Here is a 24,713-nt window from a genome sequence, read left to right as displayed (position 1 = left end):
ATTCATATTAATTCACAATAATATGGAGACTAACAAATGATGTAATTGATGGATTATTTAATTTTACTATATCTGAATCTCATTGAGCACGAATGGAAAGCTACAGAATTTGATCAGAATGTGTTGTCTTCATCATGTGACCCTGAACTGCATAAGTGCTTGGAAGATGGGTGAATGGTTGGATATATGGGTGGTTGAATAGTACCTGTCACCACGTCTTTGAAAATGACTACTTCACAGGTGTGTGGAGATGGAGACTATCCCTTGCAGCACAGGGCACAACACACGGGTAAACCCTGAATGGGACGCCAGTCTATCACAGGTTGCACACATGTACCAACACACTCTGAGTGATTTACAGATGCAACATCACCATATGGCCCTTTTTGGACTGCAGTAGAAAGCTAGAGTACCGAATAATCAGAGTAAAGTAAGCTATAGCCCTTAAACTGGATTTGACTGTTTTGCTGTCTATATTGACACAATTGTATACAATATTTCAGTATCTTTAGCTAATTATATAGTATGTATATTTTTATACTTGGACAAAGCAAAATAAAAGCCGCAATATCACAGATGTTGAATAAGTCCACACTTTTAAAATAATGTGTAAATTGATCAGTTCACCGTACCGTATACCCGATGGCATCAGCTGAGCATAGATGAACTGCATCACGTATATATTGCAGCTATTATTAATTAATACTATATATTAATAAGGTTTAATCTAAAGATGAGAGTTTTTGTTTCAAGTGTATATCATGGACCTCTGACAAGATTTGATTGCTTACGTTAATAATTACCGAAGGGTAATTAAATCGTTTTCAGGAGGTATGATTTGAGATACCGTAAATTGCTGTACATTTGAAACGTTACAAAATGCCATGCGCATTGTTCCGTTTGTACTCATTTACCCCCGCACAAGTTTCCACGATTTATTTGTTTGTTTGTTATCCCCTTTTTATTTATTGATCCCTGCACACATTTCCATGATGTATCTGATTATATGTTATCCTGTTTGAATTCCTTAATCCACGCACACATTTACATGATTTACCTGTCTGTCTTTTTTTTCAATTTGTACTGCTTAACCCCAGAAAACGCACACAATTCAGTGATTTACCTGTTTATATTCAGTGACATAATTTAAGAAACTTCCAACTCAATGTGTAGGAGGTGCATCCTGGGAAATAAAGCAACATGGGGATCTGATCCAAGCCGCACCATGCAGCACCGACACCATGACTGACTGAGAGACAGAGACAGTAATAATAATAATCATCATCATAGAATAATCTGATATTAGGAGGAACCTTGCAGATCCCCCAAGCTTGCCGGGCAGCCGGCGTGCATTTCCCGATTTATCCTCCGAGAATGTGATCGCTCCTGGCCGCCGGAGCGATCGTATGTGTGCCTGCTTCGGGAAGGGCGATCGGGGAAGCGCATCCCTCCACATCTCTGCCGGATGATGGACAGGAATTACCCGGTTTCCAGCTTCGCAGAGCCGGCAGCTCCAACAGCACAGCCCGCAGCTTGGGCCTACGATCGGGGCACCGCGGGCATTAAGCCGAGGTGAGGGATGGAAGAGAGGAGAGCGGAGGGCCGTGTGGTTGCCGAATAAAGCCCGGTGATGGAGGGCCTAGCGTAACAAATTATTAATGTGTTGAGCTTTTGAAGTTTGTAGGGCATCCGGCGTTCCGTATCAATGCACTTTTTTTTATTATTTTAACAAGCGCAAAGAACTAATTTGCAAAAGGAAATGGGAGGATTAGTGAAATAAGTAGCAGACCCATTGTAGCACATGTATAGCAGTGCTGGAAGTTGATTGGCATTATGCAAAGAGCACCGTGCATTGGGTGATATATAAATATAATGCGCCTGCTTTGATTAGCAGAGATAAAGGGCTCGTATCCGCGTCTTCATTTTGTTGCGCTTGAGAGACGCAAACGCTTCACTAAGTGTACCGAACTGGCCCATTGCTAAAGAAAACAAGTTACCAGCTGCTTATAACGTGCAGCTCACTAATGTAGCACGATTTCGATTTTTCATTAGCTGACGTGTCGTGTATTAGCTTTGGTGGAGTACTTGTGGCAAATGCATAAAACCATGTTTACACCCACTTTTGATCATTTTACATGCAGATAAGAGGCGTGTGTGGTGAGACTTAAACTCCGATAGAAGTCCTTTTGTTCGTGTCTATTTGCAGCATATCATCGATAAATAGTCTAATACCGGCGATGATTGATCTGCTTTCTCCTAAAACGTGGTCGAGTTCTGCTGCAGCGTTAAATTATCGCGGTCTGATGTGTGTCACAGTAACAGTACAAAACTATGTATAGCATATGACATTATTTTATGTTTTAACAAATAAAATAACTTTTGGTTGCAGTCTGTTTTGAGCTAGAGATGTTTGACTAATAACTCGATTTCAGGTCACTAGCTGGTTTAGAGGTTGGGGCATAATGCATAATATCACTCATCTTTAATGTGATAATATTTTCAGGGGACAGAGCAGCCATTCAGTGTACCTGTCGCCTGATACTGCTATGACCAACCTGAGCCGATATAACAATGACAGTTTGCTTGTACAGCTTAGTAACATATTCAAATAATTGGCTCGGGACATCTTGTCAGATAGTGGAGAGCTTTTTTGTTATTCTGAATCAGAGCTATTGCACAGTGTTTCGAAGCACAACTTAATTTCTTAAGAAAACACTGGGTGGGCGGGATGATTCCCGCACGACTTGCGGGGCTTTACGGACAAAACGACAGGAAGGCAAACGCTTCTGTTTGACAGCAAGTATTTCTGAAGGGATTAATTTTTCGTATTTTGATCAGTGAAATACTTAAGTGGGTGCTCAGGTTATTTGCTTACTATAGCAGTGGTGTTGTAGCTGTTTTTGGGTCTGTTGCCGAAGAATGATTGCTGTTTCAGCATAATTAAACCTGAAATAATTCATGAACAGACTGCGATAAATGTGCTGCCAGCTTTAAGCTGGGGCAGGCCATTTTCATAAAAGTATATCCATGTGCTTCAGATACCTTTAGGTGTGTCCAAACATGTCTGCCGAGGTAATGTGTGTGCAGGGACGCTTAACTGTGACATGCTGTCTGTAACTCATGCAGAGCAAACAACAAACATTGCGACAATTTGTCAGATATTATTACACATGAAAAGGGAGTCAGGGAAATTGTCTTCTGCTTCACCAGACTTTTTGGGGGCCTTAAACCTGGAATGTGTCCAGCAGTAAGTCAGCCTGCCTGGGTTTGCCCCGGTCGAGACCGGTGTCTTCAGATGGGGGCCCTGTATTATGTGGCTCGGATTTTAGGTTGCCGTTCAGTTTGCCCCCAGGTAAGACGTATTCGGTGGAGGTGCCCCTCCACATGAAGAGCAGAGTGAGGTCATCTCACCAGTACTGTCCTCTATGTGGGACCGCAAGCTGAGATACAGAAGCACAGAGGCTAGAATGGCTTCATGGACCCTCCTGCAGGATACAGGCTCGGCACAAGACCAGTATATACATTTAATGCCTTTTTAAACTCCTGTCATGCTGTTCATGGGAAGGTCAGGTTCCATAAAAAATTTTTTTTTTTTTAGAGAACTGTGATACATGCACAGTGAATTGAGAAGTTGGCTTGCCCAGAAAGTTAGCTGTTGTAGTTTCAGTATAGCTCATCCATTTTTGGTTCCTCACCTGAAAGGCACCTTGTGATTAACTGCAGTGTGTATCGTAAGCCTTCCTATTACCATAACGGTCAAGCACATGATGTCTGCACAGTATGAAAGTACCAGTATGACCAACACACAATGTTATCTTCTGGAAAACTTTATTTATTCTACATTTCTGGTCAGTGTTTACTTTTTTTTTTCCTTTTTACATACATGTAGGGAAATGGTTTCCAGTCTAATTTGGGAAGAGCAGATGTCGATATTTAAACATTGATCCCATGTATCTTTGGTGTCCTGTTGTCTGCCTGATGCTGCCCAGTACACTCTGTCATACCCCTGACACTATCCCAGTCTGAATTTCAGGCTTAACTTGTACTTTCCTGTTGAAAAGTGAATTGTAGGTGTGTAGCATTGGATCAGACTGTTTTAGACCCTGTCCAGCCTTCCATATCTTTTAACGTTTCTCTGTCGAGCCTCCAGGAAAGTTCCCCAAAACCAAAGTGGCAGTAACGCCTGTAAACTTGGGTTTTTACCAAATTTCTTTTGCATTACCGAGGCTCCACATGCATGCTTTGGGACATGTTACTGAAACTTTTCAGCAGAGTGTAGGATGAGTACAGCTGGTAGCATGTTAGCAATTATTTTGGGATATGAAATGAACTGGACAGTTGAAGACCTAAGACAGGAATAGTGTTCAGCTCAGTTAGGCTGCTCTGCCTGTTATAGGAAGGATCCTGGTTCAGTTCTAGTCCCCAGCAGAGTAATTCTCGAGCAAACCCCCTATCACCCCCCAAAAAGGGCTCCAGGCAGGCTACCTGGATGGCTGGCCCTGCTCTCTGACCTCACCTCACTTATACATGTGTGTATATTTCTGTCATTACAAAGACATGATGGCATACGTGAAAACACACCTGTGTACCTGGGCCTCTACAAATGGCAAATGAAGCTTAATTTCATTTTCATTTTAGAGGTTTTAGCTCTGAACTGTCCCTATGTATTCTGGAATAATGATAAACTGAGCAAATAAATGGTACAGTTTTTCATAGCAATTGCTGGTGGTACTACATTGGTGTGGTAATGTGCCGTACTCTAGGTCAGTCTTCATGTGCCTGCTGAGGCCACTCACCTCTGAAACTGGTTTTCAGTTTCGTATTAGCTGTGAGGAAGGTCTTGCTTCCATAAAATTGGTCTTAAATATACTCATAATGCTCTAATTCAGTTTACAGTGTACTGTTGCATTGTTTACTTTGTTTACTGATTTATGCATTACAACTTGATTGAAATCTAATATTAGAAAAATGACTTGTCAAATGTTTCCCCTGGGTGTCATGCCTATGATTATATGACCTTGAGGCTCTAGGTCCATATCCATATTGGTGGAGCAGAGTACCTCTCACTGGTGTGTCTCACTCTCGGGGTGTAGAGCTGAGTACCTCTCACTGGTGTGTCTCACTCTCGGGGTGTAGAGCTGAGTACCTCTCACTGGTGTGTCTCACTCTCGGGGTGTAGAGCTGAGTACCTCTCACTGGTGTGTCTCACTCTGAGGGTGTAGAACAGAGCACTTCAGTGCTGGGGTATCCAACATGTAGAGCAGAACACCTCTATCCCTGAAGGAGTCACACTGTCGGGGGGTGGAGCTGAGCACCTCTGTGGAACTGTCTCACTCTTGAGGTGTGAAGACCCAGCTGTGTTCTTTATGTTAATGCTAGTTAGTTTTTCAGCTCATCTTTAATTATTGCCATTTCTGTACTACAAATGTGTGATTGCTTAATAATATCATCTTCTGTACAGCTTGAACTATGAATCCTCGCACCCAGAACCTGAGCTCATCCACCGGCAGACCTACACTTCCACTCCTCAGATCCCCTCCTACGCTGCTGCTCACCACCCCATCGGTGAGGTGTCCCAGGGTCTACTGGATCTTATTGGCCTTGGTCCATATCTAGTTCTTCCTCGTTGATGCTTCATGTTTGTATCTGTCCACCTAGGCCTGTCTGGGATCTTTGATCCCAGTCTGCACACCACAGGTAGTAACACTACCGAAACGCCCGTCATGAGCTTCCTGTCTGCTATTGAACCCCGAACCCCCCAGGCTGGACCTGCTACTGCTTCCCTCCTTCCCCAGTTCAGGGCTCCGTCATGGCAGACAGGTATGGAGGAAAGAATGAGCCCGTGAAGACGAACACCTATATGGCTGCTAGAGTGTCTGTGTGTTCATGTGTGTCTTTGCCTGAGGTAGAATATTCCATGTGTGTAGAACATGCTTCCATAAGTTCTGCAGGATTTGGGTGTCTCTCTCTAGACTTGCTTACTCGCATATATGAAAACAAATAATGTGCATTGTGTGTCCCTGTCAGGCATGAATTCATCTCCAGCTACAGAGCTGTTTATCACTGGAGCCCTGCCTTCATCAGGAACGTTCCCCTCCTATCAGCACCCCAACAGCTTCTCCGCTCGGAGTTTCACCGCCCCCTCATCGCTAGCCATACAGGATGCCGCCTTCAGCCTGCCCTCCAATGGCTTGCTTTCCTCCCATGATCCTCTGCTGCAGATTAAATCTACCCAGGGTGCGGTTTGCTCTACCCTGACCTATGATCGCCTTGGTGCAACGGCCCTGAGTACCAGCGTCCCGCCGCAGTCCTCCACTTATCGCTCCGCGCAGGAGTCGGCGCCGCACCACCTTCAGCCTCAGTTCAGCGTACTGCCTTCTGCGATGGCTGGCCCTCAACAAGCCCCACAGCCTTACAGCCCGTCCGTCTTCACGGGCTCCGTCGAGAGAGCGCTTCAGCGGGAATGTAGTGTGATCAAGCACCATCAGCGGCCTTCCAGCACCCCGTCGGTTCAGGCACAGCTGCACGGCAGCTCCCAGCATTCCCTGCAGGGCTACCTGGCTGACAAGAGTGACACCCCCTTCCAGGACCCCTCACGACAGGCGGTCGTTCCTTGCAGCCCCTCAGGAGATTCTACTCAGGTGAGCAGTGGTGGTCTACAACAGAAGACATCTCAAGCCACACTGGAGCAAACTCAGGCCTATGCCTCTTCTATCCCGTCCCCAAAGTTTTCCCCAGTGCAGTCCGCTGCAAAAGTCAGCGACTCTTCCTCGAAAAAGACTCCGCTTCCCCTTGAGGTTCCCACATCCATCGGCGCCTCTCCTGACCAGCCACTGCAGAGCTACCCTTCTCCCACTCAGCAGCTGAGCCCGGTGATTGCCAGCCAGTCGCAGGCTTACACATCTGCGCAGCTGCCCAGCTTGATGTCCGTCAGTCCCTCACAGAGCTACGTTACATCCCAGAGTTTGCCAAACAGTATCAACCACTCACAGATGTATTCTTCCAGTCAGTCCGAGAAGTTGCCTTTATATAAGATCCCTACCACTTTTGCGGATCAGTCTGTCAGTGTATCTTCTGCAAACCTGGTGCAAGTTTACTCTTCCAGTCAGCCGCAGGGCTTGGCTCCGGCGGGACATCGAGAGGACTATGGAGTTCAGGCACAGGTGCTGTGTTCAGGGAACCCCTCTCAGAGGTATCCCTCTGGTCACTCTCAGGATTTGCCTGCTGTGAGCTACTCTGCAGCATCCCAGAGTCTAGTGACAGTGAGTCCCTCTGAGAGTTACGATTCAGGCCAGTCGTCTCAGTCCCTCACCTTTTCCTCCTCCCGTGGTCATAATATGCCAACGCTGCAGCCAGCGCAGGACTACATCCTTGCGCATCCACCCACTGATGGGAAAACGGAAAACACAGTGTCCCCACAGCCTCAGAAGTATGTGACTGTTCAGCCTCCCTCTTTTGCCCCTGCCCCTCTTTCGGAAGCCTTACAGAACAACAGACCCTCTGATGAGTATAAGCAATCTTACAACAGGAGAAAAGTAGGATCTGAATCATTTGATGCAACTAAACAGGAGGGAACGGAGTTTTCTGTTCCGGATTTGCAGAGCCTACAGCAGACTTCCTTGGAGGCATCAGCTCAAACCCTTGTGGGCGGCGACATGGGAGCACAGCATGTTGTATATGTCGTCTCCAAGATGGATGACCGGTACAACTCGCCGAGCGTGATCAGGAGCAGCTTGCGTCCAGAGGACCAGATGAACCCGGCACTCGCAGAGTCCAAAAAGAACAATAGAATGGCTTCCATGAGCCATCACGGACATCACCTGTTAAGTGCAACCAGTCAAGCAGAGCTAGATACCAAGAAGAATTCCCCCCAATTACAGACTTCACATTTAAGCATGAGCTCAGAGGAAATGAGTCAGCGTAAAGAAGTGCAGCCTCAAGGCCAAGAGTCCGAGGCTGTGGGCATCCAGCATGGTCAGATCCACGCTGCACAGCCACATCTTGCACAGTTTATTCGCCTGCCTAGTGCTCAGGTCCTGCTGGAGCCTGAGCGTGACCTACAAATGATATTATTGCAGCAGCCCAATCTTCACCCAGGCACAGAACCATCCAAAGTTTCAAATCAGATGCAGCAAATTCCAATGCAATACCTGCATATGGACAATCAAATTATTAGCCCCACCAGTGGGCAGAGCCAACAGCAACCTACTGTTCCTCAAAACTCCGATATCCTCAAAATGGACCTCTCCGATTCATCGAAGTCACTCCACCAGCACCTGATGCTGAAAGAGAACTTCAGCCAACCAAATCAGCAGGATGGAAAGCAGCACTTTGCTCTCAGCTCCATCTGCTTTTCTGACTCCATGCTTCTGGGCGATGAGAGGAATATCTTGTCCAATGTTGATGACATTTTAGCTGCTACTGCTGCTGCCTGTGGAGTCACTCCTCAGGATTTTGTCAAAGCCACCTCCTCTGAAGGGGAAATGACGTCATTAGCAAGCCCTACAGATGCAAAGGGACACTTTCAGTTGGTGGAAAGCAGACATATGTCTCCTAGCTTTTCCTCACAGCATTCAGCTATTTCCAACACTCAGACTATTACCATGTCTCAAAATGGAGGCCACTTACCTATGGGACTCCACTCCCTACCTAAAGGAGGTGTCACAGATCACCAAGCACTTGACTTGTTAAACTCGCATAGTTTGGCAACCTCTGTCAACTCTATGTGCGAGAGGGTGGTCAGCTCTTCACAAAAGCCCCGAAGCAGTAGCCATGGTTCAGTAGAGGACAATGAGGATGTGCCGGAAAAGCATGCTATGAACCACAGAAATGGCATAGAATCAACTGGGAAGAGTAGCAGTGACAGGAGCCCGGTGTCTGAGAATGACATCCGCCTCACTAGCGAGGAGAGCAATCAGATGGGACTTGTAAGCAAAACCAAGCCGGCTCTGGGTAAGGAGCACAGCCAGTGTACCGAAATGGAGAATCTCATGATGGATTCTTCTGCGGATGGTTACCCCAAGAAGAAAAACAAGTGTAAAGGCTCCACAAAGCTACCTAATGAGGAGGAGAACAGTCACCCGAAGTCCATAAAGCGCAGTGGCCAGGGCAAGCGGCAGAACTCCCGTGGGAGTGACACCAACTCCCCCTCCACATCTGATACCTGCTACGATGGCTACCAGCAGCAAGAGAGGATGCGGCAGAAGATCCGAGAGGTGGAGGAAAAACAGCCAGAGGTCAAAACTGGCTTCATTGGATCCTTTTTAGACTTCCTTAAATCTGGACCAAAACAGCAGTTCTCATCTCCACCGATAAGAATGCCAAACAGATCCAGGAAGCCTTCTGCATCATCCAGGCGGGCCTCCTGCCCTCTGCCCTTGCCTCCCAGGCCTCAACCTCCACTGACGCCACTAATGTCACTAGAAACCTGCAGCTCAAGTCCATCCAAGCGGCTGGATGATGAGCTGAACAGAAACCTAGAGACCTTACCGTCTTTCTCTTCTGATGAAGACGATTCTATGGGCAGAAATCAGGATCTTCAGAAGAGCATCAATTCTGCACTCTTTTCCCTGGATGAAAGTGCAGATAAAAGAAGCAAGCTAGGTAACAATGGAAGCTCCATTTGATTTAGTTCATTATCTCTCTCTTTTTTTTTTTTTTTTTTTTTAATAGGTCAGCAAACTCTGTAATCTGAGATGTACTTCTCCTCTCTCTGTGGGAAAGGAACCAGAGATGCAGTCTTTATCTTTTTAAGTTTTATTCACCTAGTTGAATAATTTCTTCTGTTGAACACCTTCCTGCCACTTCTATACACGTGCTGTTTCACTTTACAGATAAACTTCCCAGCGCTGCTGTAAAGCCAGAGAAATCTCCCAGCATGCCTCTCACTGAACAAATTGCCCAAGATCAGCTTCATGCTGCAGCCTCAGAAGCTCCTGTGCAGGAGTTCCTGAAGGACGTCCCCCTGGATCAGCTCGCCATGAAGCTGACGTCCGTGGCCATCGAAGGCTTAACAGACGAGGAGCTGTCTGACAGTGGCGGGGAGGGGATGTACCGCGAACGGGACGAATTCGTCGTGAAAATCGAGGACATTGAGTGCCTGAAGGTAAAATACATTGAATCTAGGGCTGTAGGCTTTTAAATAACTGCACATGTTACATTTTAAAAAGGAAATCATACAAAGCCGTGGCACTACGTAAGAAACCGTAAGTAGAAAGTATCCTATTTACTGAAATATTTTAAATGCAATAGAAAATGTGTACCTTTTTTGTTTAATGGAATTTTATGATCTCACCACGTGGCAGAGAGTAAAGCAGGAGGGAAATATGGATTTTTATGCCTGCGTGTGTCATCACCCACCCAACCTCAACTTATTTTCATCTTGAGAAAACAACTTTCGTAAATTCCACCCAAACTTATTTCCCATTTCTCTTTTTTCTTTTAAATTTAAATTTAAAATAAAGATTCATCTAGTTATGTTTTATTCTACTTCTAAAAGTTTCCTTTTGAAACCAAATATTTCCGGGGGGCTCTCTAGGGTTGTACGTATTTACAGGTCTTGCTGCTACTTGTCCTGGAATTTTGATTGACGTGTATGTGTTTGAATATTTGACTCGGCTAGCATCCTGACCCACACCGCATGGAAACAATAGTATTATCCCAGCTTTGTTAGAGTTATGATCTGCAGTGTTGGAAACATTTAAGTTTCAGGCCTCTAGATTTTTGCAGCTGTTTTCACAATATAAGATCACACGGTATTTTCTTTCTCACTTCGTGCAATATTAGTTTGGTCAAACATCTGGAAGAATAATCATTCATTTTGCTCTTCAGAAATGGAAGCTACAAACATATTATAGCTACAAGGTATATCTAGAAGGTTCCAGTGGGAGTAGTCACACTCTACTGCCTAAGGCCTCTGATGTTGTAGTCTCTCCTCTGTTAGCTGTTGGATCCATTATTGGGTTGTTGTTGTTTGAGCAGATGACCCTTAAAGCCGGACGGGAGCCACCCGCCATCTGGAAAGTGCAGAAGGCCTTGCTGCAAAAGTTTGTGCCAGAATTAAGGGATGGATCCAGGGTGTTTTCAGCTACTAACAGCGTAAGTATAAGAGCATGTTGATGAGTGTAGCATTGTTCCAACATGATGTGCTCTTCAGATCCTGTTAAGAGAGATTTAAATCTGGCGCTGTTCTGAGATCAGTTGTGGTTGCCATCCCCGTACTGGCTGAATGATCAGCCTGCTATGCATTCAGTGTATATGTAAATACCAATGTGTAAAATTAGAATGTAATTCATGCTAAATAGAGATTCAAATAAAAATTCTGCACTTTATGCAAAGGGACTTTTTCTATATGGAAAACCAAGTTCGCTTCTCTATTAATCTGTACCATTTTTTTCTGTAGTATTTAGGCTACTTTGGAGATGCAAAGACCATGTATAGACGAGTGTATGTAAAGTTCATCGATACTGTGAACAAGAGGGAATATGTCCGTGTCTGCAACAGGAAACCGCGATGCAAGCCGATGCACTCAATGAGGTAAACGGCGAGGCATGCCATCCTTCTCATGTCTGTGTGCAGTCTTCAAGCCCTTCGCATTTTCCCTCCATCTCCGGGCTTACTTAAGTTTCATTCTGTTCAGAGGGTCGCAGGCCAAAGCCCTGTTTGGTCACAGGATTACAGTCGGTTCAGCCTGTGCTGCATCTGTGCCGAAAGCCGTGCCCACCAGGCCGTCGGCACGGCCCAAAACCAAGCAGAGCAAAGTGAAGGCAGAGCCGCCGCCCAAAAAGAGGAGAAGGTGGAAGGAGGAGTTCTCTCCTTCTCCCTCGGAATCCTCCTTGGAGGCTCTGAGTGAAGATGATGGTGAGTTCAGTAGACATTGCTGGGTGCTGAATCTTAGGTCTCATTTCAAGACTAAGGATCTTTGGCAAAGGAGTAACATTACAGGAAGCGCTTACAGTCTGAGGGTAATGAAAAATGCCTGTCATCTGATATATTTAATTTCAAATGTGCATTCTCTGTCCATACACTGTGAACTAGACATGTTCCTGATCTCTGTTTGCCTCTGCATGTGTCGTGCTTTGTTAGTGAGGAGGTTACCGTCATTGCCTCGTGTTACCAGGGCTGGAGCTTCAGATCCCACCTTTTGCTCCGAGTGTGGAGCTACCATGTTCTTCCCGTGTTGCATGGGTTTCCTCTAGGTACCCAGAATTCCTCCCACTGTCCAAGGACATGCTATTAGGCATCCTTCCCCAACCCTGAGTGCAATTGGATGGATGGATGGGATGGATGGATGTTTTATACTTGGCTTGTATTGATTTAAAACAATCCTTTTTCATGTAATTTTTCTATAATGTTTCCTCTGCTTTATGTCCCAGAGTTCACACCTCCGGTCCCCTTTGCCTCACGGTTCCTGAACACCAGAACCATGAAGGAGACCTTCAAGAGCTTTGTGGAGCTGTTGATTAGTGTGGCCCTGGATCCTGATGTAATGGATGCACTGGAGAAGGAGAGCGGTAGGTGTTGCTCTTCTGGTAAATAAATGCATAGAAACATATTGCTCCTGAGAGTATGCCATGAGGCGTAGCTACTAGCTGTATTATGAAGGCGCATGCTGCACTGACCACTGTGGTCTCTCCATACTCCACCTAGATGAGCTCCTACTTCCTCATGTGAAGAAGGTGGATGGGATGATCACAGACAACAGGAGGAGGCTGCTGCCCAAACTACGCGTTGGCCAGCTCTTCAAGGTGTCTCTTTCTCTACTGGCAGCTCAACAAGTAGAGCATTGTGTTAACAGTGCAAAGGTTAAGAGTTCAAATCTCAGGGAGCGTGCGATAATTTGGGCGACACACAAATTTTATCCCTTCCCTCAACCGAAAAATGCTTTGGGTAAAAGTGTCAGATAAATAAATGAAATGAATCTTCACGCTCAGATTGCCCTAGAATTTCTCCTGGTTGGATGTCATATGTAAATTTTAGAAGTAGTTTTCCAAATGTCAGACAGATCTGGGCAGGCTTTCGCTGGCCATTTAGAGTTGGCCTTGGGTTGCAATGTGCAACCCGTGATTTTGATGAATTTGGAACAACGGCAGGTGCTGCGCCCCCTATTATTAGTAGGTGATTTTCTATTCTCAGTAGACCTAAATTTACCCACCCACCCCCCCCCCACTAATGTTGTATCGCTAGAGTGCATTGGACAACTTCCCAGAGTTATCCCTGGTGACCGAAGCGAAGAAGGATGAAGACAACCCCCCCTTTAAAGTGCGATTAAGCGGAAAGGCCTACAACAGGAAAACCATGAGGCCTTCCAAAGCCGCCAGCAAAGTACCACTGGTAAGTAACACAAAACCATTCTCACTTTGGTAGGCAAATCCATGGTTTTTGTTGTCAATATATAAATACAAAAATAGTTAAACGCTAAAACTTGCCATAGTGTCATCAAATTGCCCATGCCTGAATTTGCACTTCTGGCCGCTGCCCAAATGTAGCGTCTTTGTTCATCTCTGATACCTACCTGTACTACAAGGTCTGGCCTCTAGGTGGCAGCCATGTCTCTGATTACATTTTTCCATGTTCTCCCCATTGGAACTCAAGCTAACAATTTTTATGTAAATGATTTGCCTCAGCATTGAATATTTGTTTCTCTGAATGTTTCTCTAAGATGATATTTTTTGTAATCTTTAAAAAAAAAATGCCTAAGAGTAGTTGCATCTTGTACAGGAATACACGGTGGACAAAGAGAAGATACAGTGGATCTCACTTTATCACTCGCTTCAGCACTACAAGTACCACACATATCTGCTGTGCAAAGACGAGGTGAGAGAGCATGTTCCATTCTGTGGCTCCTGGGCCCAGCGAGTCTCCCGGTCCTGGGCCCTTGTGTTTCATCCTCATCCGTGCTTTAGCATATCTTGCCCTGTGTTGAGTGTATATGTAGCTAGAGCTGATTCGACCTCTCGATTGACCTGCTGATGTATTTATTAATGCCTTATGCCCCCATCCCTCCCCGGGCAGATTGCATCCCTGCAGACGGGGGGGCAGGACCTGGGCCAGGAGGAGACCGTGCAACTGTGCATGCGAGACCGGCGCTGGGTGGAGAGCCTCTTTGACAAGTTTGGCCACCTGCTGACCCAGGTGCAGCAGACCTGTCTGTAGGCAGAGCAGGAATGCCCCTCTGCTGTGACTGACACAGGTTCAGCTGAGTGGGGACGCCCCCCTCCCCCATGACTGACACAGGCACTTCACACTCTGACGGGACTTTTTGAAAGCACTAATGGACATGCAATGAGGTCCAGCTCGGCACGCTGCTGTCCAGGTCTTATGTGCCCTTAGGAATTTGGTATTGGTCTCAGTCATTAGAGGCCTTAATACCAGAAAAAAAGTAATTAAATCACATTTCAGAAGGGTTGTTAGACTTTTTATTTTGATTGCCTTGATGGATCAAGCATAGGAATCAACACTTTCGTTTTATATTAGTATGTCTCATCACAGTGTATGATCCAGACAGGTCAAAGTGAGGACTGTGTGTAGATATAAATGCCTGTGTATGTGTAATGTTAATACACACACACATGTTGTATGGAAAGACATCCATTCCTACAATGGAGTGCCAAATTTATGTAGAATATTGTATATTTTGTAAAGAGAAGTTTTGTCAGTATATTGTCAAAGAGAGAAATTTACAAAGGGTAATATAGATGCTTCAAAGACTCCTTTCATTATATAACACTGGTTATACATCTGAAAATGGAGTTGGTGCAATTCTAATACCACTTTTTGTGATGTATTTTTATTGTAATGAAATGCAATTACCTGAACTATTTTCTCTGAGTAAAAAAATCATTTATACTTTGAAAATGTACATTTTATTCACTAATAGGTGTATTTTTCACAGAAGAAAATATTGTGGTCCAGTTTGTTCCCTGTACTTTGTAATACACTTTTATTGTTCTCCAGAGAAGTTATAGACTCTATACATTTATATGTCTATTTCCTATTGTACACTATATATCTTAAGATAATCTCTTTGTTATTAAAAGTTGGCCTCGATTTTAACCAGAAAATGCTTACAGTATTGCATTAGTTTTGCTTTACAAGTGTAGCCTTGTTACACACTGCAGTTATTTTCTGATAAATGAAAATAAATTTCCTACTAAACCAGACCACCTGAGCCTCATTTTTTCTAAAGCTGCTATAGGTTTTTGATGGCCTCCTGTAGACAAATGTCATCCGTCTTTTTAAATGTGGTGTCACATTTGTTCGCATAAGCAGTGTCTGCATGCAATCTGGCCTTCAGATTGTTTGCAAACATTAAATCTCTAGAAATATCTGATATCAACAGCTTGTCGTGGCAGAAGACGGGAGGCGATATCACATGCATACCTTTCTGGAAAACAGCCATGGGCTCCCTCGTGTGACACAATGACCCGGGAGAATGCACTGTCTGTGATTGTGTATGGATGTGTAATCCTCCTTTTAAATCCCCCCTATTCAAATATGGCACTCGATTCCAAATCCAGGCCATGTTTTCAGTTTTCCCAGGCAGTTAGTTAAATAATTATTATTGATTCTGATTGGCCAGAGGCTTCACACCAGGCTCGCAGGTAAAGAACGGCTGGAAAATCAGCAGTGCTTGACCCTTGAGGACTGTGATTTGAACAGCCCTGCTTTAAATGCAAATATCTATTTCTTTATTCTCTTCAGTGTGAATGACAGAGACTAACTGGTCAGGTCAGCATTGTGTGATGCTGGTAGCATCTGGTACTAGGTCTCTTTCCTTTTCTCACCCTTCCAGTTTGAAGGTAACTTCCAACATACAAAAACAATAATGCTTAATGAAGTTAGTTATTGCCATCTGCTACTGCTTACTGCTAGTGTTAGTTGCTACCTTTTTTAGTAAGAAATAAAAAAAGACTAACACAGAAGCTTTTATAATGTTTCTATGGATATTTTCCAGCACTGTCAGCTCAAATAATAGGCAATATTGTTAAAGAGAATGTGCTTCTGCAACAGCTTCCCCAGTTAATTTACATTGATTTATGCATTCTTGTTTCCTTGTCATAAATGGGGAACTTTCTGGGGACACGCTAAATAAAATATGACTGCATGGTGCAATGCAGCCGCTTCCCAGTTCCTGCACACAAAAGCACATCTGTCAAGTCGGGCTCAGAAATCAACGAGAGCACTGTCACTAATGGTGATGTCTGTCCAAGTGCCCAGCTCAGAATTCCACTCTATGTCACTGGAAGAAATGAATGTTTGTTAAAAGCCAAATGTCTGGATGAAGCTGAACATGAATGAATACCGATTTCGTACATAGTTTCTCAAGTGGGCTTGACCTGACAAACCTTTTGTGGGTGTGGGTGCAATTGGTGGATCTTTCTTTGCTAGCACTGGCCTTTAACATAACAGTAATTCAAATCTTTTGCTGATAATGGCTGATAATTACAACAAACATGTTTTGAAAATTTGAGAATGTGTTTAACTGAACTTCAGTACTTTGTCCTATCCTGAGCAAACACTAAAATATGAGGATGTTAGAATCGTGAACTTGACTGAGCCATAAAGTGTATTGTGACGACACTTGATAATCAGGCTGTCACTTGTTGTCTGAAACTGCCCGCAATGTTTCGAACAAACAGTTCTAAGCTGTGTTCTCACAGGTCCCTCCAGCCCTGTTTGATGGCACTCATGCGGTGCCCAGGGCCATAACCAGCTCTCGCTATTCTGCCGATGACAACACAGACAAGCCGATTTACAAAACATCTCCATTTGGGCTGAAGCAGCTAAGTGAACTTGTCAAGCCAGTTTGGGTCACTTACGGCACATTTCCAAGCCGCTCGCCGCGCTTCCTCTCGCGCCTTCTGCTATTTGGTGTTTCAGTTTACTGGAATATGCTTAATTATACTAGTACTCAACTGCAAAATAAAGGCAAGCATTATTTTATAGTGATATTTACATTATACATGCATGTTAAAGACTAATTATTAGCTAATTACTAGCTAAGTACTAGAAATATTATACAAACTCATTGCTTTCATATGGTTTATGTGGTCAGTCATTTTTGGTTTGAAATGTAGCCATTTTGATTCTTTGAAAGAGTAAACAGGTCTGGTCTGCTTTCTCTGGAATGTGTTTGACACTCTGAGGAATGGCAGCTCACAGGACGCCTCTAGTCAGACCAGTTCTACTGCATGCTACCTTTTCCTTTGTATTTGTCTTTACGCCTGTAACAGTGACACTTATTGGTCTGTTATTTCTAAATAAAGCCAGAAGGGCCCGCCCTACCGTATAAATGCCTACATAATCTTAATGACCTCAGAGGCTTAAAGTTTCTAACCCTAAGGACACCCTTATGTCATCAATGGGTTGTTTGTGAGTGGAAGGTAAGTGCAGATTTTGACCATATCCTTTTCTTTGTCAAATTTTGTCTGGGAGCTACGTAAAATCCTTAGGTATAAATATACAGGTGCTGTTTTAACTGGGTGCCTCTTTGCGGGGACAGAGGAAAAATTGCCACAAAAGTGGTCAAAAGATAAAATTATCGGGTTTAACGTAGCACTGAAGAAAAATCTATTGATAAATTAAATATTACAATTTCCAAATCTTGCCATTTCAGACTTCCAGCCATTGCCTCTTGCTCATAAGCTGTTAGGCCCTAACATGTATGCACCAAGCGTTTATATTTAATAAATGTTATCACAACTGAGGATAGTATACTGTTAAAGAATTCCGTCCCTTTTGCAAAGTCAGTTGTTCTGTTTAAGGTGGATAGTAATATCTTCATGATTTAATAGTTTGTTCGATGACTGTTTAATATCTCCTGATGTGTACGGATGTCTGTGACTGTTTAATTGATGTAAGGGTACAGTAACTTTAGGGGCCGCTTGCTCCCTGTGTGCCCTATAAGAGGCGCTGTGGGGGACGCTACCGGCGGACCCATGGCTTCGGTACGGGAGAAAGCGGCCGCTCTCAGTTTCTCCGCAGCGTTTTTCAGCCCCAGGCGTAGACCACCCGGTAAATTGTCTTTATTTTATTTTTTACGCTGCGTCGCAACAAACTTTGTCGGGTTTAGACGATACCGCGTTTACTATTTAACGATTTCTGCAGATTCCCGTTTGTCTGCCGCTGTACGATCTGTGTGCAACCCGTGTAATCACATCATTATAGAATAATTGTTCAGAAGAGATACATGTATTAGAAATCATAGGTAAAGTCATATACTGTTTCTCTCTAAAAGAGTGAAATATAATACTTTGCCTGCTTTTTGTGTCTTTGAAAGTTGCGCTCGCTCAGTCATTTCCAATTTCTAAACTCATAAAACTGAATATTTTATAGTGTGGAAAAAAACAACTCGTGTTGATCATTTCTATTTAAGCGTTATGTGCGGAACGTGTTTCCCACGAGCACTGTGGCGTTTCCATGATAAGATACCAAACCGGTCCGACCGGAGCGCGGCCAGCGTAGAAAGTAGCGTTAGTCAACCAGCCCATCATAACCCTAAACCATTAACCCACCCTAGCCGCAACTAGAACCATAAAGCAGCGAATTCTGCAGACGGCAAAGTCCTGTAGGTTACAGGGAAAATGACCTGAGTGGTTTCACTTGATGAAACGCAGCGTTTATATATTTCACACGGACGCGACATTAAAGCGGCAGGTAAGTGCCGTTACAAAGTGACCGAAAAGTGCGACGGTTCTTAAAGCCTAAGCGTTTCACACGGACTCCGGACGCTTATGGGATTACGGTGAAGTCAGTTTCGCTCCCTTTGCGGTTATTTACCCGTAGTTGTGCAAACAAACCGCGCGTTGTTACCTCTGAATGAGCGTTTAAATCCCGGCTGGCTGAGTTAAATCCCTCGGTCCGGGCAGCCGGGAGAAGACCTGCTCTGAAGCTTAATTTTAATTGCCAATTTGGAAATTACAACTTTTTAAAAATGATATTCGTCGTTATATTTCATGGTTGCTTGTTGAACTGGCTGGTCATTCAGATTTGACAGAATTTCCCCGGGGATCAAGAAAGTATTTGGAATGTAGATGAGCTGACATTGTTTTAATAGTTGTAAGCTGCATCCGTATTCATTGGAGTTGGTGAGTGTACGCACTTGTATATGCTAATATTGTACAGCGAATTTTTAGCCAGGATGAAGGAAATGCCAGTGACGCGCTTCACCCTACTTTGCTAATTAAATTTAATCTTGATAATTTCTCTTCCTTATCCTGGTATACAAGCATTTACTGATGTCCTGATTTATCTCGCATAATATTCAGTACCTCCTCCCTGTTCGATGTCAACATAGGTCTGTCTACGTTTTACTCCAAATATAAAGTATACAAATAGTTAAACCCTCTCCTCCCTTGTATTATAACCACCACCCACCCAGGACTGACAGAGCAAAGCTCTGATCAAGTGGGTAGATGTTATGAACTTGAACTGGGGCCATCCATTGTAGGGCTGTACAAAACGGGGTGGGTTTAATGATGTCTGAATCTGTAGCGAGTGTCTGTTCTGTGAGCTGCCTTGAGGAACACGAGCAAAGCCACAGAGACATTGCTACAGACTCGTCATTGTACTGTATTTCGGTGGTTCTTATGATGGAGCAGGCTGCAGGACCTGCAAAGGCCTTCTAGTGCACTCATCGGACATGGGAGGAGTTGGTTTTGGCTTGGAATATTCTTTACTTTGGGCTTGGAACCCAGGCTGTTCTTTGCTTTCCTTGAAAATGTTCAAAACATTGAAAATGGTGGATGTTTTGTGTGTGTAGTACTCATTGGTGTCAAAGTAAGACAGTCAAACCGTATGTGGCTCTTTACCGTTCATTTGTAACTCTCTCTAGAAGATCACGGGATGGCCAACAAGCCATTCCGTGCGACATTTATCTGGAGCAGCATCATCACCAACCTGCAGGCAAACGTGGAGGTCAAGCGGAGGCGACACAACCTCAAGTTCCACAATGACTGCTTCCTGGGCTCGGAAGCCGTGGACGTCATCCTGGCTCACCTCATCCAGAGCAAGTTCTTTGGAGATGCCGAGATTCCCCGGGCCAAGGTGGTCCGAGTGTGCCAAGCTCTGATGGACTGCAAGGTGTTTGAAGCGGTGGGCAACCGAGGCTTTGGCAAGGAGAAGAAGCAGATGACGTTTGAGGACAGCAGCTGCAGTCTGTATAGGTTTCTGAACACGCAAACCTCCACGAACAGTCATTGTTCTTCCAGTTTGCAGAAATCGGTGTGCACTACTGCCTCTGGACGGTATGATATTTTTTTTGCTTTTATTTTAAATTTAATTTTTTAACAATTATTTATTCTGGTTATTAGATTTTACATGCATGTTTGATATAGACTCGAAGTCAAGTCACACACGATTGGGGCTTTACTCTGCATAGCTCTAGTATTTCAGCTAGGTAATTGTATACACCAGCCCGCTAGGAGCAAGAAATGAATTTCAGTTTGTAATGGTACCTGGGCGAGATGATCAGTGGCTATATGACACCCAGACTTGTGTATGTTCTCTTGAATCACCAGGTCAGACGAATCATTATATTCAAACGCCACGCCTGTCAAAACTGACAAGTCTTTTGAGGAGCTCTTGGGAAACTTAAACCTGAATCCGAACAATACGGCGCACATTATGAACCCAGAATTATCTCAGCCATGTGAGTGTTTCTCTTAACTGGAGCTTATAAGTATCTAAAACACCATTGACACAAACTGTAATTTCATCCTATGCCTCTTCTGTTTGTTGTGCCTTTTTAAATACCAAATTAACTCTATTCATTTATTGCATTCTGGTCACTTCTTAATGTTGAGCTCTTTTCTGGCTTTGTGCTGCATGTTGGTTATCTGCTTGATAGCATGTGAAAGTGTTCCTGGTGACCTTGTGGCATAATGGTCAGGATTTCTATCCACCCTATTCCCCCCCCCCCCCCCCCCCACCCCAGTGGTGAACGAAGTGTGGCAGGAGCAGACAATCCTGCGGTTACTGCAGCTGATAGAGCTCCCCCTTCTGGATAGTTTGTTGGAAAGCAAGTCAGGCCCCCAGCCCCAACTTCACAGCATGGACAGTGACCCCGACCTGTTGCATACCAGCAACTACTTGGATCGGGAGATCCTGAAGGCTTTCAGTGACTCTCAGTACGTGCCAGTTTGATTCCATTCTGTAACCCATCGGTAGCATTATGGGTAGTTTCAGTGCAAGGTTTTCATACTGGACTGAAGTTTGTTCATGTTCATTAAGTGCACATGGTCATTTTCATCCGCTCCTCCACATATTTGAATTCCGCAGTTGACACTGTAACCCATAAACTGCACCATGGCTACTGAATCCAGTGTCCGCAATGTTGTTGCTGTCTTCGCTCTCTGCTACGTGCCATTGTTAGACCCTTCAGCCTTGTGATTATTTTGTCGTCTCAGTACTGGAGTTCGCCCTCTTCCACAGGGCAGACCGCTGGCTTTCGGCTGCCGTCAACTGTCTGGAGTTCCTGCCTGACCGGCTGGTGGTGGAGGTGAGCTGTGGTCTGCCCAGATGTTCGGACGACACCCAGCAGTGCAAGCGGCTCCTGTTTGACGTCCTTGCCAAGCACTATGACCACCCACAGCAGCCGCCCCTACTCACCAACCGTCTCTTTGATATCCATACTGGTGTTGCAGACCTGCTGGGTAAGGGGGTCTTTCTCTGAGGGGTCTTCACGAGGAGTCCATCTTCAGGAGGGTTGGTGTTTGGGGTGTGTTTAAGATTTAGTTGTACTGCATGAGATCTACCATCATTTTATTTGTGGTTCATTGCAATTCTGTTTTGAATAATATTGTTAACTATTTTGGGGAAATAAGTGAAATGGACAAAAAAATATTTTTTTAAAAAAGGAATTACCTGTGTTATCTAGCCTAAAACAATTAAATGAGGGCTGTTACAAATTGCAAAGTATTTAAGAGCATAAAGTCGATCGACAAAGCAAGCTTGAGAAGATGCTGCTCTAGGCTTGATGCAGTGACGAACAAAAGGGCTGCTTCACTTAAACAGGAGGTGTAACCTGTACGGCGTTGCACAAACCAAATTTGTGAATAGGCACCATTTCAGAACTACACACGACATAAGAACTTTGTGTAGCCTATACGTTCAAACATGTCAAGTTAACCTTGTTTACTGCCTCTGAGATGCTGTGAATGTCACAATGCAACAACCCGATGTGTAGAGTTATCAGTACATGTCAGGAATGGCGAGACATAGGAGGGGTTGAGAGATGCATTTTTACTAAATATTGGGTAGGCATGTGCCTACTCAACTGTCACAACCCCACTGATAACCTGTAACCTAACAAGTCATGTGAATTAACACTGAACATTAAACGTTGTACTGCTTTTTAAAATGGTGGAATTTTGGTGATTTCCCGATCTGGCATCGTGATTTGCATGCATTAGAATTTCGGCTACTCCCGTACCATTACGGAAATGGCTTTAAATCTGCTATCAAATTTGGTCACTGGGTCTAGTCCTTTCTGTTCCAGGAACATTTTAGCTAGCGTCATACCACACCATAATCCCAGAGTGCTCTGTTTTGCACTTTCCGCTGACTGAACAGGGTCTTATTTTTATATTTTTTTTAACTTTTTATTTTTAATTTTATTTTTCCTTTAAATGTTGTGTAGTTCCTGCTCCAATACTGTTCACACTGGGCATTTATTAGAAGCTCAGGTAGAATTGTTGGTAAAAATTTTTTTATCAAAGTTGATCCCTGGCTTGGAATTCTGCGCTGGGTCATTTGCTTTTCGTTTAATTCTTCAGCTCGTGGCTGTAACGTGGCTGCTGTGTGCAAAGGAGTTTGACCCACACATCTAGAGTTCTGTAGCTGACATGGCTGCCGTTCATTTCAGCAGAGGTAGAGATTTCAGGTCCAGAGAGTACAAATCCAGATTAAGATTTTGTTTCAACTAACCAATTGAGTATAAAGAATCAGTCAAGGTACTCAACTAGTTGGTTGAAATAAAATCTTGGTCTGGATTTGTACTCTCTGGACCTGAAATCTCCACCTCTGCTTTTTGGCTTGTTTTTCGACAGTGAATGGGAAGCTGGAGCAAGCGCTGGAGGCCCTACAGCTGTGCTTGAAGCTCCTCAACGAACGCAACCGTGAGGAGCTGCGTAGACTGCTGTGTTTCATGGCTGCAGCTGCAGACCCAGCTGAAGTCCGACTGCACAGGGAGGTGAGGCTGCACATCCAGTGTGAATCCTGGTTAACACGTCGACGTGGGCTCGCTTCAGAATCCCACCACTATTGACCTCCTTGTGATGTGCGTCATTCCTCACCTGTAGAAGGGTCTCTCTACCGAAATATTTAAACACCTGGTTAATGTAATATTTTCAGCAGACTGTTCCCAGAATTATTCGGTGTAATTTGGTTGTATTTTCTAGATCGAGAACAGGATGGCGGTGAAACGGGCATTTTCCAGGGCAGTCATCAACCACAAAAACCTAGCAAAGGGAAAGGTGGATCTGCTTCTGCTCTTCATGCTTGACAATCATTGTGATTTGTTCAAGGTACTTTATTCACATGAACTCCACAAGCCCCCTCTCGTATCTGGTTATGCAGCCAGAGGATTTGCTCAGTCAGGGAGCAGAGATTGTTTACACTGGGTAGCAAGCAGATTCCAAATCAAATAATGGGCTTGACCTTGAATGATTTGAAGGGCATATTGCCCCCCCTCCCCTCCCTTTTTCATGTTTACTCTTCCAGTAAATCATGAGCTCTGAGCTCATTTCCTGCTCTTGATGTGTATATTGACACCCTTTTGTTCATTTCAAAGACTAGCTACATTGCAATGGAATAAAAAAAACCCCACCTATGGTCCTTTCTGAAGGGGTCGTGTTTTCATACATTTATGATTAGCTTTGCTTCCTAACAGATACCCGGATCATTGCACAAGCTGGTTAGTGAAAAGCTTGCAAGCCTTCTACAAGGAAAGGATACAGATTCAGTAACCGGTATGTCACATTTGCATAGAACATTGTGCCTTGTCGACAACCTGTATTAAATGATATATATCTTTGTACCTACAGGTTCTGCATTTTGTCAGCGAGTCTCAAGCAAAACTTACACAGAAAATGTTCAGAAAACTACAAAGGAGGAGCTATGGGCATTACTCAGGACTATTCACGAGAACCCAATGCATTCCACAAAGGAGAAAAAACGTTTGCTTGGGCAGTTTTACAAAGGCCATCCTCAGATTTTCATGCAGTATTTTGAAATCACAAGTTCAGCTGTCAATGTGTAACTTAAATTTACTGGTGTATATGTTGTACAAAGTAGTGTGTGTGTGTGTGTGTGTGTGTGTGTGTATATATAAACTGTTTTTGTCAATGTGTAAATTTATATCTAAATAAAATGTTTTATAGTGGTGTATCTGTGTAAATGAATACTGTACATGTTTAAAGCACTAAAATTTGTGAGGATCCGAAAAACTGAACATACAGAATGTATGGTATTTTATAGTTGCTGTATCCATACTTAACTGTTTTCCTGCTTTGCTCATACATACCCTGTATCTCATTCGGTTCCACACAAGTGTAGATTGATTTGGACAAGTTATCAAGTTTAGTATCAAATTATGAAAAGTGATTGTATATAAATCAATACACAGTTGTGTAGCACATACGGCACATGTAGATTAAAATTTTAAAACTGAGTTTGACAATGTCCTAATACTATTCAATTCTAATTACTCCCGG

General features: G+C 44.0%; 2 protein-coding genes across 5 annotated transcripts; both read left to right on the top strand.

The window, feature by feature from the left end:
- Positions 1–1,173: 1,173 nt before the first annotated feature.
- On the top strand, positions 1,174–15,161 carry qser1 (glutamine and serine rich 1). The gene is made up of 13 exons (XM_049031284.1): positions 1,174–1,572; positions 5,462–5,565; positions 5,659–5,820; positions 6,028–9,603; positions 9,834–10,105; positions 10,981–11,097; positions 11,402–11,535; positions 11,639–11,859; positions 12,375–12,512; positions 12,649–12,746; positions 13,186–13,332; positions 13,720–13,815; positions 14,014–15,161. The coding sequence occupies exons 1-13, from the start codon at positions 1,466–1,468 to the stop codon at positions 14,152–14,154; spliced, it is 5,313 nt and encodes a 1,770-aa protein (XP_048887241.1). The 5' UTR covers positions 1,174–1,465; the 3' UTR covers positions 14,155–15,161.
- Positions 15,162–17,232: 2,071 nt separating this feature from the next.
- On the top strand, positions 17,233–24,670 carry depdc7a (DEP domain containing 7, paralog a). 4 transcript variants are annotated; one of them, XM_048969372.1, is made up of 9 exons: positions 17,233–17,384; positions 19,835–20,246; positions 20,520–20,650; positions 20,936–21,128; positions 21,433–21,653; positions 23,049–23,191; positions 23,400–23,525; positions 23,891–23,969; positions 24,045–24,670. In XM_048969372.1, the coding sequence occupies exons 2-9, from the start codon at positions 19,846–19,848 to the stop codon at positions 24,257–24,259; spliced, it is 1,509 nt and encodes a 502-aa protein (XP_048825329.1). In that variant the 5' UTR covers positions 17,233–17,384; positions 19,835–19,845; the 3' UTR covers positions 24,260–24,670. The 4 variants fall into 4 exon arrangements, with proteins under 4 accessions (XP_048825329.1, XP_048825328.1, XP_048825327.1 ...); XM_048969371.1 differs by lacking the exon at positions 17,233–17,384 and adding an exon at positions 17,911–18,015 and having other exon boundaries at positions 19,838–20,246; XM_048969370.1 differs by lacking the exon at positions 17,233–17,384 and adding an exon at positions 17,911–18,015.
- The last annotated feature ends 43 nt before the right edge of the window (positions 24,671–24,713 follow it).

The sequence above is a fragment of the Brienomyrus brachyistius genome, chromosome 11, assembly GCF_023856365.1.
Source record: "Brienomyrus brachyistius isolate T26 chromosome 11, BBRACH_0.4, whole genome shotgun sequence".
In the NCBI taxonomy this organism is placed as follows: Eukaryota; Metazoa; Chordata; class Actinopteri; order Osteoglossiformes; family Mormyridae; genus Brienomyrus; species Brienomyrus brachyistius.
This window is presented reverse-complemented; position numbering and strand designations above follow the sequence as displayed.

Bases quoted from the DNA above. Each gene is read 5' to 3' on its own strand.
- depdc7a (XM_048969370.1), top strand. From the start codon at position 17,940: ATGGCTTCGGTACGGGAGAAAGCGGCCGCTCTCAGTTTCTCCGCAGCG. The intron at 23,526-23,890 runs GTACTTTATTCA...GCTTCCTAACAG, and splicing joins ATCATTGTGATTTGTTCAAG to ATACCCGGATCATTGCACAA. The intron at 23,970-24,044 runs GTATGTCACATT...TTGTACCTACAG, and splicing joins GGATACAGATTCAGTAACCG to GTTCTGCATTTTGTCAGCGA.
- qser1 (XM_049031284.1), top strand. From the start codon at position 1,466: ATGATGGACAGGAATTACCCGGTTTCCAGCTTCGCAGAGCCGGCAGCT. The intron at 5,821-6,027 runs GTATGGAGGAAA...TGTCCCTGTCAG, and splicing joins GGCTCCGTCATGGCAGACAG to GCATGAATTCATCTCCAGCT. The intron at 11,860-12,374 runs GTGAGTTCAGTA...TTTATGTCCCAG, and splicing joins GGCTCTGAGTGAAGATGATG to AGTTCACACCTCCGGTCCCC.